At 42.8% G+C, this 17,230-nt stretch overlaps 1 protein-coding gene across 1 annotated transcript in view; it reads left to right on the top strand.

The window, feature by feature from the left end:
* Nucleotides 1-2,010: 2,010 nt before the first annotated feature.
* The window catches only part of PLCXD2 (phosphatidylinositol specific phospholipase C X domain containing 2), a 49,709-nt gene continuing 34,489 nt past the window's right edge, over nt 2,011-17,230 (top strand). Inside the window, exon 1 of the mRNA XM_036849518.1 lies at nt 2,011-2,715. Coding sequence (XP_036705413.1) covers nt 2,556-2,715 — 160 coding nt within the window. The 5' untranslated portion in view covers nt 2,011-2,555. The remainder of the gene's footprint in view (nt 2,716-17,230) is intronic.

The raw sequence follows: 17,230 nt of genomic DNA, 5'->3' as shown, positions 1-17,230 counted from the left end.
AATCAGAATATGGTTGCTTTGCACATTAAAGGTTAGAAAGCACTGCTCTAAAGTACTACCTAGAACCCAGCAGAGCACGTTTTACCAAGCATCTCCCTCCTTCTAACAGATATTTATAGAACACCTGCTATATGCCAAGTACTGCACTAGAGGCTGTGTTTTCACCTGAAAAATTTCTTCCAGGACTGACTCAAGAATATATGGAGAGCGTGCTACCTTCTTTTGAAATGTTTTCTTAGACAAACCAAGTAGTTTTGACTGAAAGCTGTCAGGCATGCAAAACGTCTCATTGTGAACTCGTTCCACATCTCTTGTTTTCAAGTTCTCACACAATGATGTCTCTAAGTCTAATGTTTAATGCTTTCTTATTCTGTGCCTTCCTTCCATTAAGAGCTGAAAAATAAGAAAAAAAAAAGGCACTGAAATTAACATTCCACAGTAAAGCTTAAAGAACACTTTTTGTTTGCCTTAGGCGGCTTTCATAAAATTTTACGTTGAGATTTAAAAAAAATTTTTTTTAAGTTCAAGGGAAGCCCAGAAAGGTGACATTTCAAAAGTAAATCTTGGGATATTCCTTCATAGTGTGATTTGGGGAGGGGGGGCACACTTCATTGACTAAAACAGCTAGGTGACATATTCCCAATATGTACAGCACTGCACTGTAGTGCCCTTTAAGAATCAGAAGCTATATGATAAATAGTGTAGACGTTCTTTTTATTAACAAAGGCATACTCCTCCAGGAAACAAACAAACACAACTTTTGGTAATATTACACAGCTCAAAAGGCTGAAAAAGCAGGCTTAAATGAATGTGAATAATAGCCCAGAAGAGGAAATTTAATAAGATGTCAAAAGAGGGCACTATGCAACAGGAGTTATGTGTATAGAAAAGTAGCTGCATTGCTGCTGTGTACTTACCTTGGAGATGAGGCGGGGCCATTCGGTGATAGTATCAGCGGACCTGCGGGTCTGTCTGTACATGAGCCGTCAGTCTTCTCTTGGCACACAGGCTGCTCCTTCCTTTTCCCATAAGCCCTCCTAAGTCACTGAGGCGCTGCCTGGCCTGAAGCCCTCCAGAGCCCCACCGTCAAGGTCAGGGTGTTTTTCTTGATTTGCCTGTTTGCCAAGGTGTTCCTGTGATTATCCATGTGCAAAGTTCTCTTATTAAAGACCCTATAGTTTACACCGTGGAAAGGGACCATTTGAAAGCGCAGGGAACACTGCAGAAAGCAGAGAAATGGGTTTCTATGCCTACAAGCCTCGGGGCTCGAGGATCTCATTCCAAAATGGGATTTCCAAATAGTGCCACCACATGAACTGCTCCCACAAGGCCGCCGAACTTTGATTTCGTCTATGAAAAGGGGGTCATACCACCAACCCCCCCTGCCTTATAGGGATACTCTGAAAAGCAAATGGGACAAAGAATTTGGAAGAAGGTTCCAAACAACAGGCAATAAAAATGCAAAGTATCATTATTTCCTTCTCTGTAAAATGGGAATAAGTGGTGTGTACGTGAATCTTAATTAGGTAATGGTTGAAACACAAAACGTCCTTGATGTTGTCGTCCAAAGATGATATACTGCACCTTTCTCAGCCTCTCAGCCTCTTTACCTCTCATATTTCTGCTGCCTATGTGGTTATTGAAAATGTAATACTCTCTGTGTAATTGTCATTGTGTGTGTGTGTGTGTGTGTGTGTGTGTGTAGGGGAAAGAAGGAAGGAAACGTATGATTGCATTTAACCTCTGAGTGCTGACAGCGTGAAAGTCCAGTGGAAAGACCTGTCCCATCCAAGACCTGACTGGTCCAAGCGTGCAGGCTGCAGCGGCGGCCGTCTGCACATTTGAAGGCCGAAGTAACAGAGCGAGGGAGGCGGGGCAGCGGAGGGGTGGCCGCCGCTCAGAGGGCGCGGGCCAATCGGAGCGCTCTCCGCCAGCGGCCAATCAGGAGCCGCGTCTCCCGGCAAATCTGCCCGGCAGTGTGGGGCGGGGCCGCCGGGAGTCCGGGTGCTGCAGGTTACACTTCTGAGCGCCTTCTGGAAGCCACAGGGCAGTGGAACCTCTGCCAAGGAGCCGGGGGAGGTAGAGCAGGCAGGCCCAGCTTCTGTGCCAGCCCAGTGACAGACATCAAACGTAAATCAGGCTGAGGATGGTGCGTCCGGGCGCTCACGTGTATATAGACCCGCCGGCGTGTCTATCTGCCGTGTGGGTACCTGTCGTGTGAGTGGCTCTGGGCGTGGCTGCTCGTAGGACGTTCAGTTTCTGTAAGATTTATCTCGAGGGGCCTACCTTTGCCTGGCTCCAGAGGGGGAACGTAAGAAGTTTAACGGAGCCGAGTCTAAGCAGATTAAGGGAACAGCGGCTGGGCCGGAGAGGGTGCGGACGGCAGGTGCTGGGGGCTAGGGAACCACGTCTTTGCCCCGTCTCCCCCGGCAGAAAGTCCTTTTGGCAAGATTGGTGTGACAAAGGTGGCCCTGAAGTGCTAGAGAGCCCGGGCAATTATGATCGCTGAGTGAGTGGCACTGGGCTGAGCCTGAGCAGTTGACTGATAGAAAGGGATGCTAGCAGTTAGGAAGGTAAGGAGGAAGCTCAGGATGGGGACCATCTGCTCCCCCAATCCCAGCGGGACAAAGACTTTGGAGGTCTGCAATGCTGACTGGATGGCCTCGCTCCCTCCTCTCCTCCACAACGTCCCCCTTTCCAATCTGGCAATCCCAGGTATTCTTCTATTCTTACTTTTCCCACTGTGTTTGCTTCTGCCATTTTAGTGTTGTTAATGGGTTGGGCTGCTTTTCTATTGTGCTGAGAAAATAATTGTCAGTGACCTTAACTAAACCTCTTTTTTATTTCTAACTAAAAACTTAACACTGAAGCAGCTGCTGTAAAGAGGTTTAAGCACGCTGCATCATTGGCAAAAGGGTCTCGAGAATGGAAGCGCCATTTTTTGTTTGTTTGGGTCTTTTTGTTTTGTTTTGTTTTTACTTATAGACTGCTTCTAAGAACATTACCTTCTTAATGTTGGGGCCAAGGTATGTGAGGGGTGCGTTTTCTTGAATCACTCAAAAGAAAAAGGAAAGATCTAGGGTAATGAGTAAAAAGTCATTAACAATTGTAGATCTGGATCAACATTAACACTGTAAAGTATTTCCTTTCTCATTTATTTGACCTTGCATAGCAGAGAAACAAAAAACAGATTAGCATTTAAGAAGAGGTTCAGAACTAGGACTGAGTATAAAGAGACATATTATTGTTGTTGGAAAAGACAGAAATTGAGAATGCAGGTGCTCAGCACAAGCAGTCATTAGGTGCGATGAGATGGTGGTGTTTGAAGCTTTGTCTATATATATATATATATACAGGTGTCTGCCTGGCTGATCTAGAACCGAAGCCTTGAAAAGCACTTCTGCACCAGCCACTCTCTCTCTCCTGGGGCTTTTGTACTGTGACATCACTCTCATTAGATTTGTTAAGTGTGTCCTCTTCCTTCCATTCAAAAGCTGGTTAAAGCTTGGTTTCTAGGGAAGGAGGTTTGGACTACAGTGATCTTGGTCTCATGTGCTGGGCAAGGTCCCAGATCCTGATACTTGGAAAGCACTCCCAGGAGCAGGGGAATGGACCACGGCCAGTCCTTTCTCTCACCTGTAGACATAACAATTGACTTCACCCCTAGTCTACCAGAAAAACTCCCAGCCATCCCTGGGAGCAGTCTGCTTTTTGGTGGCAGACAAGATGACCTCATGCAACCCCAGGTCTTTGCTTTCTATGCACGAGGAAGAGCCATGCTGGCTTCAGATGCAGCCTTTCCTTAGTCGCCTCTTCTTTTGGAGGTCCTCCAGGTTCATTGTCCTCATGGGCTCTTGTTGCTTTTGAGCAAGGAGAGGGTTGCTAAATCTCTTTATAGTTATGATCACTTGTGTTTTATCAGCCATTGACTACAGCTCCTTGGGAAATGCCATATGGTCATGCTTCAGAACAGGTCTTTTCCATGTTTAATTGACGCCTGTGAAGTCATCGCTGAAATGACGCACAGGCGTCTTTTAACATGAGTCATTTGTCTTTCTGATGGAATTGTTTTGTCAGGTGCTACAGCAAATAGTATGTGTTTGCAAACAGAATGGCATCTTAGGCAGGCGCTAAATGGCTCTATCATTGGGGCATGTCTGGGTAGGCTGGGGCTTACTCCTTCCTGTTGTACTTTGGACAGTTCAGACCACAGCAGCAGCTCTGCCCATGGTGTGGCTGTGCTCTCTGACCCCATGACTCCAGAAAGGAGCTGGGCATTCGTTCTGCAATCTAGAGGGTGTCTCCCGGTTACTAGAATTGCCAGAGTTTGTAGATAGTGGGGCCTGCTGGAAATTCTGTGGTTAGCCACCGTGGGAACACAGGAATTTCTTCACCCTGCTTTGTGAAGTCCAGTCCTTCTAAGCAAAAAAAAAAAAAAAAAAAAAAAAGTCCTTGACTCCTCAAAAGATATGGAACTCATTGCTATGAATACCTTTTTTCCAGCAGTGGAAGCGGAAGGAACATGAGTGTATGTGTATATATATATATAGCTCAAGACAGGAAAATCACATATTAAGTGCCAGCCATTCCCCCTCCTCCCCCACCCCTGCACCCCTGCCTCACCACTGGCTCTCTCTTCCCTACTTCAAGCTGAATATTCCCCTGCTAAAGACTAGCAGTCGAGTTCTGCCAAGACTTACTGAGAGGTTCTGAAATACAGACAGCATTCAGGAAGTGGAGACCACCATCTTCCTCCCTCTTCCTCTCTTCCTCTTACCCGTCCTCATCACCTTCATCATAATAGCTATTATTTACTGAGCAATCCCATGCAGCACCCACTGGCATACATTACCTCAAATCCTTACACCTCCAAGATGGGTAGTAACACCCTCATTTTAGAAATAAGAAAATTATTGTCCAGAGAGGTTAAGTAATTTTCTCAAGATCACACAAGTAGTAAACAGCAGAACTAATATTTAAGCCCCCGTGTAGCTGGCTCCAAAACCCACGCACTGTCCCTGTGCCCCTAAGGAGGCCTTGGGAAGTGCAGAGCAGCTGGGGGGAGGGGGGAGAATTCTCTAACTGAAAACCAGTTTTCACAGACTATCCTCTGCAGCAAATGAAAGAATTTTTAAAACTAGGTGGTTTTTGCCTGAGCAATTGTAAGTCACTATCTAGCTAGATATACACACAGATGTGTGTACATATTATATATCTGTAATATAAATATATAATTTTCATATATGTATATATATATATCCCCATATATATATATATATACTGGAACCCAGTAAGTTATTCCTATTTGGAATTGGAATCCAGTAAGTTTTCAATTCAAATTTAGAGCTTAGACCTATTCTGTATGTGCATGTGTGCTTGTGTGTGTCACCCCAGGGCGTCTGTAATATTGGGTCAGCTCTGTCAGGGTGGGAGTAGGGTAGGAGTGATGCGGGAAAGGGCAGGGAAAAGGCAGGGGTTCTGACATTAATAGCAGAACTGGGATGGAGTAAACTATGTCAGATCTGAGTGCATCTGCTGCATTTGCCTAAGTCATGATGGGAGAGAGCAAGTGTGAACTTGCACCTCTCAACAAAGCCTTGATGTATTATTTCACTTCCACAACTGTTAAGAGCACCTGTTAATGACCACTGTCACCCAAACATATTGGCATATCTTGGAGAAGAACCTCAGAACAATTCTCCCTGCCAACTGTGTAGAATAATTGGAGACCTTAAGGGTAAAAACATCTGGAAACTGCAAAAGTCAGATTTTTAAATTAAAGCTTTGAACTCTACAAACAATTTTGCTGATGTTAGTGAAAGCATGGTTTTCTTTATGGACAAAGGGACTGATAGGAAAAATTTTTTCAATAATGTATACAGCTTTTCAATGAATTCTTCTCTGTATATTTTAGTGCTATTTCTCTCTTTTTTTTCAACCATGTTTTTCCCTTCTTTTTAACAAAGGTAAACTATTTGGTTTATTGGAAAGAACCTTGAACGTAAGGGTCTGGAAATTTGATATTGTTGATTCTGGCTGTGTGACACTGTAGAAGTATCCGAATTTCTCAGAACATAGTTTCCTCATTTGTAATTAAGATGTTGGATTAAATGAAATGTAGAGTCCTTTCCAAATTAAAAATTCTTTGATTAGTTTGAAGGGTTTTTTTTGGTTTTTGTTTTTTGCCTATTCACCTCTAAACATAGAAGAATGATTGGGTTATTTTTGTCTGAAGGTCATTTCTTTTATACCTCTTCAGAACAAGAAATTATTTTTGGCATGTGCAATCAAGGAATCACAATTGCCAGAAGGAAACGAGGTCTTCTCACTTTAGCATCCTAAAATCGACTGTAGAGTAGTTCAAATCGAACAGACTGAGTACGTTTTAAGAAACCTCCATGCTCAGGCCTGTGGGAGACCCAAAGGTGGATCAAGCTGTCAAATGAGCTTACATCCTAGTGACAGAGAGGTTTACACACACACACATATATGTGTATACATATCTTCACCATACACGATTTTAAAAAACGAATTGGGGTGAATATTAAAACAGAGGTGTAAATAAAGTGCTACAGATACACACAGAATGGAAAGATTAATTTCAGCTTTTGAGAATAGGAACGACCTTGTTGAAAAAATGGCATTTGACGTGAGATTTGAAAAATGGTCAAAAATTTCAAGGAATGTGGCCTGGGGGTCAGGGTTGGGAAGGGGGCTTTCCACTTGAAATAAGCCAATTAAGCTAAGGGATGGAGATATATTGGGAAAATGGCTGGATGACTCCCTCTGCTGCCCCTCAATAATGCTTTGTTAATATCTTTATCGTTGCACTTCTCCACACATTGTTATTTCTAGGTATCTGTCTTCTGCATGGTCTGTGAACAACTTGTACGTAGAGAACGTGGCTTACTTCCCTTTACAATCCTAAGTCCTAGTACAGGGTAGCAGCTCTGTCATTGGTAACTGCTGAGTGGATCTTTTAGTGCATGGAACAGGAAAGTAAGGATGCCGGAGAAGTGGCTTACAGCCAGCATCATCTTCAATTGTGATCAGAGCTAAACTGAATAGATAGGTTAGGTTCTCCTTCTGGGAATGCCGCATGAGACACTCGGAATATTTTCCAATCCATTTCTTGTTATCTTTTGCATAATTTTCCCGTAGCTCTAGATAAGACTCATCACTGAGCCCCATTAGAAATGGAAATTCTCAGGCAGAGTAAGATGGTCAGAAGGGTCAGAAGCAGATCTCTGTGTCACTTCTGCCCTAGGAACAGTCCTTTCACCCCGCATCCCTTCTGCCTTCCTTCTTCCCTTGTCAAATGTGAGCGTCTCATGTTTCCTGTCTGCCTGCAGCTTCAGCCTGCTCTCGTTTCTTGTTCCCCTTCCTTCCACTGACCTGGCCTGTATCCCGGCCTCTCCCTTTCCAGTGCCAGCCCTTGCTCAGACCTCCTCACTGCTCTCCAATTCCCGGAGCGTTCTCTGCTCTCATCTTGCTGATGACATTCCCTTCTCTCCTTTTTCACCTTTCTGGAATCCTATCCTTTTCCTATGCAGTCCTGCCTTTGACCACTTGGCAATTTCTATAGCTCTTCTCCTGTGGTCCCTCACTCACTCCCCACATGTGTGACAGGGAGACAAAATCATTACGGGGGCAGGACGTAGGAAATCATTACTCAAATCCTGCTTCTGGAAGTTGGATCAGGTGCATCTCACAGAGATGGGGACCCAAGAGGGTGCAAGATACATTCTGGAACAAGAAGTTTAGTTGGGCTCCACTTTGGGGATATCATGAGCCATGAGTTGGCCCTAGAAGAGACTCATTGTCCTACAGAATCTGAGGCTGTGGAAAACCAAAGACCAAGCTAAATCTACCAGGGCTGACCCAATCAAGAAAAAAATCACACGGAACCAAAATGGCCTCTTAAGTGGGAATAGGTTTTTGTTGTTGTTTTTCATTTTTTTTTCCTCTGGGTGGTCATGGTGAGGAATAAAAAGAGGCTATGATTTAGTGTTTGCATTAGTAGGTTTCTCTTCTAAGGAGGTTCATCACTTCCTGAGATCCTTTCCCTGCCCCAATCACACAAAAGCCACAAGGAACTCAGGAATCACCCATGTCTGTAAGAAGCAGAATCATGGATTGGTTTAGAGTATTAATGCTAAAGCCACACTGTCTGGTTTTGAATCCCAACTCTGCCCCTCACGACTCTGTGACCTTGGGCAAATTACTTAACCTCTCTTTGCCTCAGTGTTCTCTGTAAAACAGAGAGAATAATGGCACTACCTCATTTGGTTAGTGTGAGAATTAAATTAATTCATGTTGCACGCTAAGAACAGTGTCTGTCACAAAATAATGTGTCTTTTAAAAAAATTAATCATGATAGTCATTTATTGAAAGCCTGTGTCTGGAATGGACGACAAAAACAGAGGTGTAAAATGCAGTCTATACCCTCAGGTAATTTGCAGTCTAGTTAAGGAGCTGACCTTCCAATTAAGCCATGTGGCTCAATGTTCTCTGTCTGATCAGATCAGGATAACTTGAATGGTCATCCCCTCAAGGGGGCTTCGAGTTAAGGGAAGGCTACACGGAGCCCAGGATGTGAGTACCAAATGAGTCTTAAATGCAATCTGAGGGCAGCTGATCAAGAGAGCCAGAAAATCCTCTTTAGCTACTTTGTCCTCCCATCCCTAGTTCAGCTGTCAAACTTTGTCATCTCCAGCCATCCAAAGCCTTTGGGAAAAATTTAAGTCTCTGTGACAGGACCATATTGCTAACTTTGCTTCTGCTCTCCTCCTGGCCCCATCACTTACCCTCTCAACCTAGTCATTTTGTTCCCAGATGAAGAGAAGGAATATTACAAAATGCTTTCCTTTAAACAAATCTTTTTACGTATATAACTCCTTCCCCAGCCGTGGAATAGCTTCATAGTCCCTCCAGATATATGCATCACCCACACATACACACAAACACACACATACTACCCATCACCCAACACACACACACACACACACACACACACACACACAATGCGCACACACTGAGCCATGACCTTAGCCTCACCCTCAAGAGATCCCAAATTCTACTGCCTGCTATTGTTTCGCCTTTATAAAGATCCTGCAAGACATGCCCACTGAAGTTTCAGATCCTAGGAGCCTGCCGCTGTCACCTGCATTGCTGCTGTTTCAGACGAGCTTCTGAGGCTGAGGATTTGGTTTCTGACACGTGCTCTGACCTGACCTCTACTCTGTGTGACAGGCTGGCTCCACATCTCTTCCCAGCCTCTAAGAGCTTAATAACTGCAGGCACACTAGAGGGAACGGTGGTGAAATGCTTTAGCTCCTGTAACTTTGCCTTTGGGAAAAGCACAAACCACTTTGTAAATGCTGACTAACCCTAATTGGAGTTTCAAACCAGGCCCGTAGAGGAGGGATTATTTATGGACCTTGTAATAGGTGGGTGTATTTGTGTGTGTGAAAAGAATTTGAACACATGTCAAGAACCAAATTTAGGTGGAGGAGAACTGTGACTAAATCTGAGTATTTACACGCACGTGGGTACGTAGGAGTCCTTCCACTTCCTCACATCTATAGGAATGTGGGTTATATTGCTGAACGCCCGTGAGGCTCAAACAGTACCTGGGAGGATGGCATTAGGAGATCTCTAGGTGGCTCCCAGATCACATGGGTTTGGCCACAGAGGCCTGCACTGCCCTCAGGGAGGTGTCTAGCTTGTATTATCTACGAAAGATCTGCAGTCTTTTTTGGATTCATTGTCTACTAAGCAGTTGACATTTTCTAAGAGAATAACAGGGTTTTAAAAATTAATTTCCAATTATTCTAGAACTGTTGGCTGGAAGATATTATGTCTTCTCTGGGAATAGTCTGTCAGTATTTTTTTTCTCTGTACGGACCTAATAAAATCTAAATAAAGAAAAAAATAGGAAGCAGTTGTACCTCGTAATGCAAATGTCTTGGAGTGTGAAGGCATCTGCATTAATGATGGGACTGAGAAATCCTAGACTCTGGCAGACTGAGAGGAATATTTTATGAACATGTACGCTTTGAAGGCTTATATACTGAAAACAATATTCTTAAAGTACAGTTGAAACCAGATGAAAAAAACATGCCGAACAGATAAAGGTGAAGACAGCGTCCCTCTCTCCCTCCCTGGGTTTGAGTTTAAGTGATCGTCCTGGCAGGAGGTGTCCGTACAGATCCTCATAAGAATTATATGTGCGTGTCGTGTCAGATTGGCTAAAAAAAAATTACTGGTGCTTGTTTGCTTCTTTTGGTTCTCATTGCCTGTACTTTAAAAATGTATTCATTTAAAGGGCAAGTATTTATTCAAAGGATATTTATCAAGTGCCCTTTTGTGTAAGGTGCTGTGTTAAATTAGGTGAATATGGAGATAAATAGGATTCTTCTCTCTGCTTCTCATGAAGTTCTGATCTTGGAGGAAAGCCAAAATTCAAACACCGTGGAGAAAAATGCATAGGGTACAATAACACTTAGAAAGCCAGTACCTATTCCATTACTGGTAGGAGGAGGAAAGCTTGGTAGATTGGGCTTCCAAGAGGAGATGACCCTTGGGTTGAATCATAAAGAGCAATTAGTAAATAACCAGGTGCTACAGGTAGAGAGAAGAGTGACACAATGCAGAGGTACCAAGGACTGAGAGATAGGGTTTCCTTGAGGAAACCCAAGCATCGATTTCATTTAAAGAAAGTAATGGAGATAAAGCTGGGAAAGTAGGCTAATGAGCCTTATGTATCATGCCAAGATTAAACATTGAATGTTATCCCGAAGGCAAAAAGCAGCCACTGAAAGACTTGGTCAGGAATGGATTAAAAGCCTTAAAACAATTGCATAAGGGTGAGGAGAAACAAAATGACCCATCAGTTATTAGGGATACTGAGGGATAATATAAGAAACTCATTATTTCTTTCATTCTGTTGAATATATATATATGTTGATTACCTTCCATATGCCAGGCTGTCTCCTGGGCACTGGTGATTCAGTGATGATCAATACAGACATGTTTCCTGCCTTCAAAAAGCTTACAGTCTAGTTGGAGAAATGGACATTTAATCAAACAGTCATAATACAATATGCTATGTAAGGTGAGAGGTAGAGATTACTGGTGGAAGAAACCTATAGCAAGGATATCTTAAGAGGACTTGGGAGTCCAGGGAGGCCCCCAGAAGGAAGTGATGAATATACTGCTGTCTGAAGTATACATAGGAACTCGCCCCCAGGATAAGAGCAGCAAGGCTAGGAGCGTCCTAGGAGAGGAAACAATCTGGGTGAAGACCTTGAAGAGAGGAAATGGCCCATTTAACAAACCCAAATGGTTCACTGTAGTTTATTTACTGTAAGCAAGGAGGAGGGGGCAAGGAGTAAAGTGGCAGATACTGACAGGTCTCATAAGCCATGTTAAAGTGATTTAGCTTTACCTTAACAGGTGAGGGAAGGGTGTTAAACAGATGAATGACAGAGCAGCTTTGTGTTTTGGAAAGATCACTCTGGCTGCAGTCCACAAAAGGTATTTGAGTTGGGAAGTGCTGTAACCAAGGAGACCACTTAGGTTTCTGATGAGGTCATCCAGGTGGGAGATGATACTGACCTGAGGAAGATAGTGACAGTGTAGCTGAAGGAAAAGGGACAGACACAGGAGATATATAGGAGGAAGTATCAGCAGGACTTGGCGATTCATTGGAGGGTAAAAGAGAAGGTACAACTGTCTTGGGTAACTGGGAGGAGGGGGATGGCATTCCCAGAAATAGGCATACAGGAGAAGGAGCAGTTTTAGGGGTGATGGAAGGAAACAGATATGCTTAGTTTGGAACATGCTGAGTTTGAGGTACCCGTGGGACATTACAGAATTGGGAGAAAGCGTAGTAGCATCCAGTGGAAATGATTTCAGAGCTAAATCTTACAATTTGCCCAACCCCCTACCCTCACTCACAGCTACTATTATATTCAATATAAGATGATTTGAGTTTGAATTTAGTGTCTTCATTTTTTTATATATATATTTTTTGGATTTCAACTAAAACTTTACTTCTTTCAGGAAATCTGTCTTCAACTTCTGGTCCCAGATAAATGACCCTCCCAAGTTCATTTAATGTTCTGCTTAATCGGCATGAATTCTGTCATTTGTTTCACTCTTTCCCCTACCGTATTGGCAGCTTGGGGTTGGAGTGGGGGAGGGGTTAGCTATGTGCAATACACCACAAACCAGCTGTGAAATGGAAGCTTTTACTTACATTACCACATTATCAAATGCAATTTATTTTACACATTGACATTCAGGGTTACACCAAGAGGCTTAGTAAAAGCAGGAGAATTTTGTAATAGAATATTTAGTGTAACTTTTTCTTCTACCCTAAACATTTTCCTGTTTTCCCTAAACCTTCGTATTGTTCTTTCTTTTGTGTTAAAAGGAAAGGTTGTTAAAATATGATTATCCCAGAACTGAGAAGGCTCATCAGGGGATGACCAAGTGCCCTTTGTGAGGTGTTATTTTACTAGAGATGATGCCATCTGTTCAGAGACAGAGCAGGGTGAGAATTAGCAAACTAGAGGAAGAATTTCTTATTAATGAATTACCTATACAGTGTCTTATTTGGGTATTAGCGTCTATTGGACATTTAAGGAAGAGAAAATCTTTCAAAGAAAAATAGATACCCAACTCTATAAAATGCCTCCCATACATGGGATTGAAAACCCTTTGACTCACATAAATCATAGGCTATTGGGACTGATTTGGAGACTGTCTAGGGCAATGAATTACCTTGATGACCTGCAGAGTTCTTGGGAGGTTTGACTCCCCCTTGAGCCCCGCAAGGACACCTCTAGGCCAGAAGTGGGACTGTCTAGACAGGTCTTTAACCAGAGAAGCTCTATTTGCACTTGTTTTTATATATAAATACTTCATTTATATATAAAATGAAGACATTCCAGGTCTGAAAGCACCCTGAGAACCTCTGATTTACTTCAGTTTTCTCTAGCTCATCTAGCCAGCTGGGCTAGAGCAGGACCAGCTCTCCGGATTCCCAGGCTGATGTCTGTCCTCAGACAGTGGGATGCCCCTTGGCTTCTCAGAACATGAAAAATACGTTGATCAACATTCTCTGCTTCCAAATGTTCTGCCTTGCTTCAAAACACAGTTGCTTTGTTGCACTGTGAATAATTATGAATTAAATAGGCAACTGATTAAAAATTATATTGGCCACATGGCCCTCTCAGATTTTGCTGACAGTATAATGGCTATAATTCATACTCTCCCACATGCCCCATGGAAAATAATCAAGTATGATGGGTCAAGTTTATCCCGTTGGCTTGGCAAGCTTTATAGATATTTTTCTTTGGTTTGGAAAACTGCTAAGCAGTCCCCTGATCTTGAACCTTGGATCCATGTGGGCCATATTTTGTATATCCTAAAGATGCCTCAGCCTTTCCGCACTTGTCCATATGGAGTCAAGTTCTCTACAAATGCTGATTTTTCCCAAGGACCTAATTTAGGTGCGTGAGATGGGAAGCCCCAAGGAGATGTTATTAAAAGATCATTTACATGGGCTTAAGTTGCAGGAAATCTACTCTCTAGGACTTTTCCTTTTAAATTGTTCAATGCAGTATTTTATTCTAGCTGCTCCTTTAGTCATCCTTTCTGGTTTATTTTTGTCCTCTGTGTTTTCCAACACATTCCTCTTCATTGACCCAGATAACTCAAGCTAGAAGGACAAATAGAGATAAATGGAACTGGGGGCGTACAGGTGCTGGGGGAGGGAAGGTGCAGAGAGTGAACTCTGCCTATTTAAAGAAGATGAATGGACCAAAGAGAAGTTTGGGAAAGGATCAGGAGACCTAGGTTCATCTGCCCTAAGCAACTCTCTAAACAGCTGTATGTTCAAGTAAGCATGCTTGCACTTATTCTATATACATGTATTCAGTGCATACTCTATGCCAGAAACTTACTAAATATGGAGATATGGACATGAATTAGACATGATCCCACCCTCAAAATCTCACAGTCAGCTGTCAGGGACAGACATGGAGATAATTACCACCAGTGTCCCAAGCAGCACAGGGCAAAGAGCAGTTAAATCTGCTTGAGTCACGTGAGCTCACAGACAAATGATTATGACCTGAGTCACATACAAGTAATTAAAATGGAAAGGCAAGGGACAATGAGATTGTTCCCAAGGACTCTAAGGGGTTTTTGTGGGTTTTTTTAAAACAAATCTTTTGCTATATTCAATAACCGTAAGGCCTAATTCTCATACATATTTTTACAAATAAGTGTGTTCTTAGCTCAGGCCATAGAGATATTTTAATATGCACAATTACAATCTGTTGAGATCAAATTTATTGCAATATTCATAGAGATTAAATACCTGAGTCATAATATAATATGCTTTTCTACAAAAGCTGCCCTAAACATCTTCAGCCTTTAAGGACATGTTTGTTTTTATATCTATTCTTAATATTTTTTAATCTTACATCTATCTTTAATTTTTATTCACATTGGAGGCAGTATGAAGAAGTAGTTCCAAATATGGGTTCTGTTTTAGTGGCCCTAGGATCAAATCCTAGCTACTAGTTATGTAACCTCAAATAAAAAGTTTAACCGTCTGTCACACAGTTTTCTCATCTGTAAAATGGAGATAATTATAGTACTTATTTCACAAGTGCAAAGTAAGAGGAAGCACAGTCCACGAGACCACCCTCACTCTGACACCAGTTGCAAGTTTGGGAGTCCTCAAGGTCACTCTTAGGTTTGATAATTTGCTAGAAGGACTGACAGAACTCACTGGAAGCTGCTAATACTCAATTGCTATTTATTACGGCTACAGTCAGCCACATGAAGAGTCCAGGGAAATCCCAAATGTGGAGCTTCCAGTTGCCCTGTACCCTGGAGTTGTGGACACTGCTGCTGTCCTGGTGTTGATGTGTGATGATATGCACAAAGTAAAGTACTGCTAACCCAGGAAGCTAGCCCGGCCCTTGGTGTCCAGAGTCTTTGTTGAGGGTCCACGTGGCTGATCTCAGCATCCAGCCCCCCAGAGGTCAAGCCTGTTCCCACATGACTCAAAACCCTCGCCATAAATCTCATCCTTAGACTTTTTGATGTGGTCCCAAAGCTCTCAGGTAAACAAAGATACTCTTATCAGGTAGGATATTCCAAGGGTTTAAGAGATTACCTCCCAGAGGCCAAGGATAAAGACCAGACCCTTCTTTGGGCAAGGTTAAATTCTTTACTACACAACCGATGTGTTTAAGAATTAAGTAAGATGATGGTTACAATGGGCTTAGAATATTGCCTAGTACAAAACAAGCATAAATTTTGGATATATATCTATTATTATTAACAATTCTTTTTGATCCTACAGCATCATACTAGATACTATAGGAAATCTTAAAAAAATTAACAAGGTGTAGTTTATAATCTTGGAGGAGAGATGCTAAGTTTCAAGTAAAACCAACAAAAGCAGAATGAGGTTGAGTACCACAGTAAAGGAACAAGCAAACTGCTAGGGACCAGTAGAAGGGAAAGGTTACTTCCAGGCAGGGGTTAGGGGACACCTGCTCTGGGAGGGCACCTGTGCGGCACTGAGGGATGGGGGTTCCGATATGGGGGGAGGGCATTCCAGACAGAGGGAACCACATGAATAAAATCAGAGATGGGAAAGCAAGGGCACCTTCGGGGAACAGAGAAGGGCTGCCATGGCCTACTGTAGAAGCAACAGGAGGAAGAAATGGGAAAGCACTGGACAGACAGACTGAGAGAGCTTTTCAATGTGCTGTTGAGCACTTTTGCCTTGTCTCATAGACTCTGGGGAGCCAGTGACCATCAATACAAGGCCTAAAGAACACCCTGAAAGAGAATATGCTGTCTGTTTTCATATCTCCAGTCTTTGAAACATGCTCCTTCCTCAACCGTATCACTCTCCCTCCCAATACTGCCCACTTCACTTGGCCAATTACAGTTCATCCTGCAAGAAACAGCTCAAGAACTACTTCTGTGCACACCTCCATAATGAAACACGTTATATGCCATCAGGACCTGTTTTCCACTATACACAACTGTATTTTGTCATCTCTGTATACTCAGTGTCTGTATACTTGTAGAGTGGTTCAAAGGAAAAAAGGGAGAGAGCGAAAGAGGAGAGAGACATGAAATCTTGAAATATCTACAAAGAATTTAAAGAGCAGATATTTCTAGTTAAAGAGAAACTAGGACATACAGAGAGAGTGAGTAGTAGTGCCTAGAGTAAGACAGAATCTTATAACTGCATGGCAGAGTCTTCTCAAGGTATCCCAAGGCTTTAGTAGTAGTAGTAATAATAATAATAATGATAATGATAATAGGCAGAAGAAGAGCTTACTTATACAACACTTATAAAGCACTTGCTAGGCGCCGGATATGCTCTACTTGATTTATGTGAACCCAGTTAATCTCTACAACTCAGTGATGTAAGTACTATCATTATCTCCATTTTACAAATGAAGAAATTGAGGGACACAGTAGTTAAGCAAATTGCAACAGAAATCCTGATGACAATCCTAGGATTGTAAAAAACTTGGTCTTGCCAAATTCATTTAATTGCATCCGAATAAAAGACATGCGTAGAGTTGGATATTGACCTAGTGTTGGGCTGTAACTTCAGTTCCTTGTGTTGGTTGGAATAAAGAGCAGTGTTCTTTTCATCCAAGGCATATGTTTCCATGCCAGGCCCCTAATGCCTGAGCGCCCATGGGGATGGTTGTGTTTGAAGGACTGCCTGCTAACCTGTTCCGGCTGAACAAGTCACTTTTTTTTTTTCAAGACCAGACATCTAGGAGGCTTTTTATTACTGAGAACAAAAGCAGCCCAGTGGTTTAAGTGGATTGTGTAGTAATCGCCCAGCGAGGCTCCAGCAGGGAAGACGTCTTTCTGCCTCTCGGCAGTGGCCGAAAGATCAGCAGAGGTTTTTAGCAGGCGTGTGCTTGTCGGAACACTCCACTTCTGGGGTGGGTGTGTTTTCCTCCTCCTTCCCCTGCTGTGCGTAATGTACAAATTTCCTTTAAACCCATCAGTTGGTGTAATTTACGCTGCTACTTGTTAGATTATCCCTCTTCCTTTTCCCTTTTCCCTTTCCCCTGTCAGAGCTCCTGGCCTAGTCCTCCATTACCAGGAAAGAGAAAAACCCTTCTTGTTTTGAGGGGATCTAGCTGAGGAGCTTCCCTGGATC

The sequence above is a fragment of the Balaenoptera musculus genome, chromosome 4 (assembly GCF_009873245.2).
Source record: "Balaenoptera musculus isolate JJ_BM4_2016_0621 chromosome 4, mBalMus1.pri.v3, whole genome shotgun sequence".
Taxonomy (NCBI): Eukaryota; Metazoa; Chordata; class Mammalia; order Artiodactyla; family Balaenopteridae; genus Balaenoptera; species Balaenoptera musculus.
This window is presented reverse-complemented; position numbering and strand designations above follow the sequence as displayed.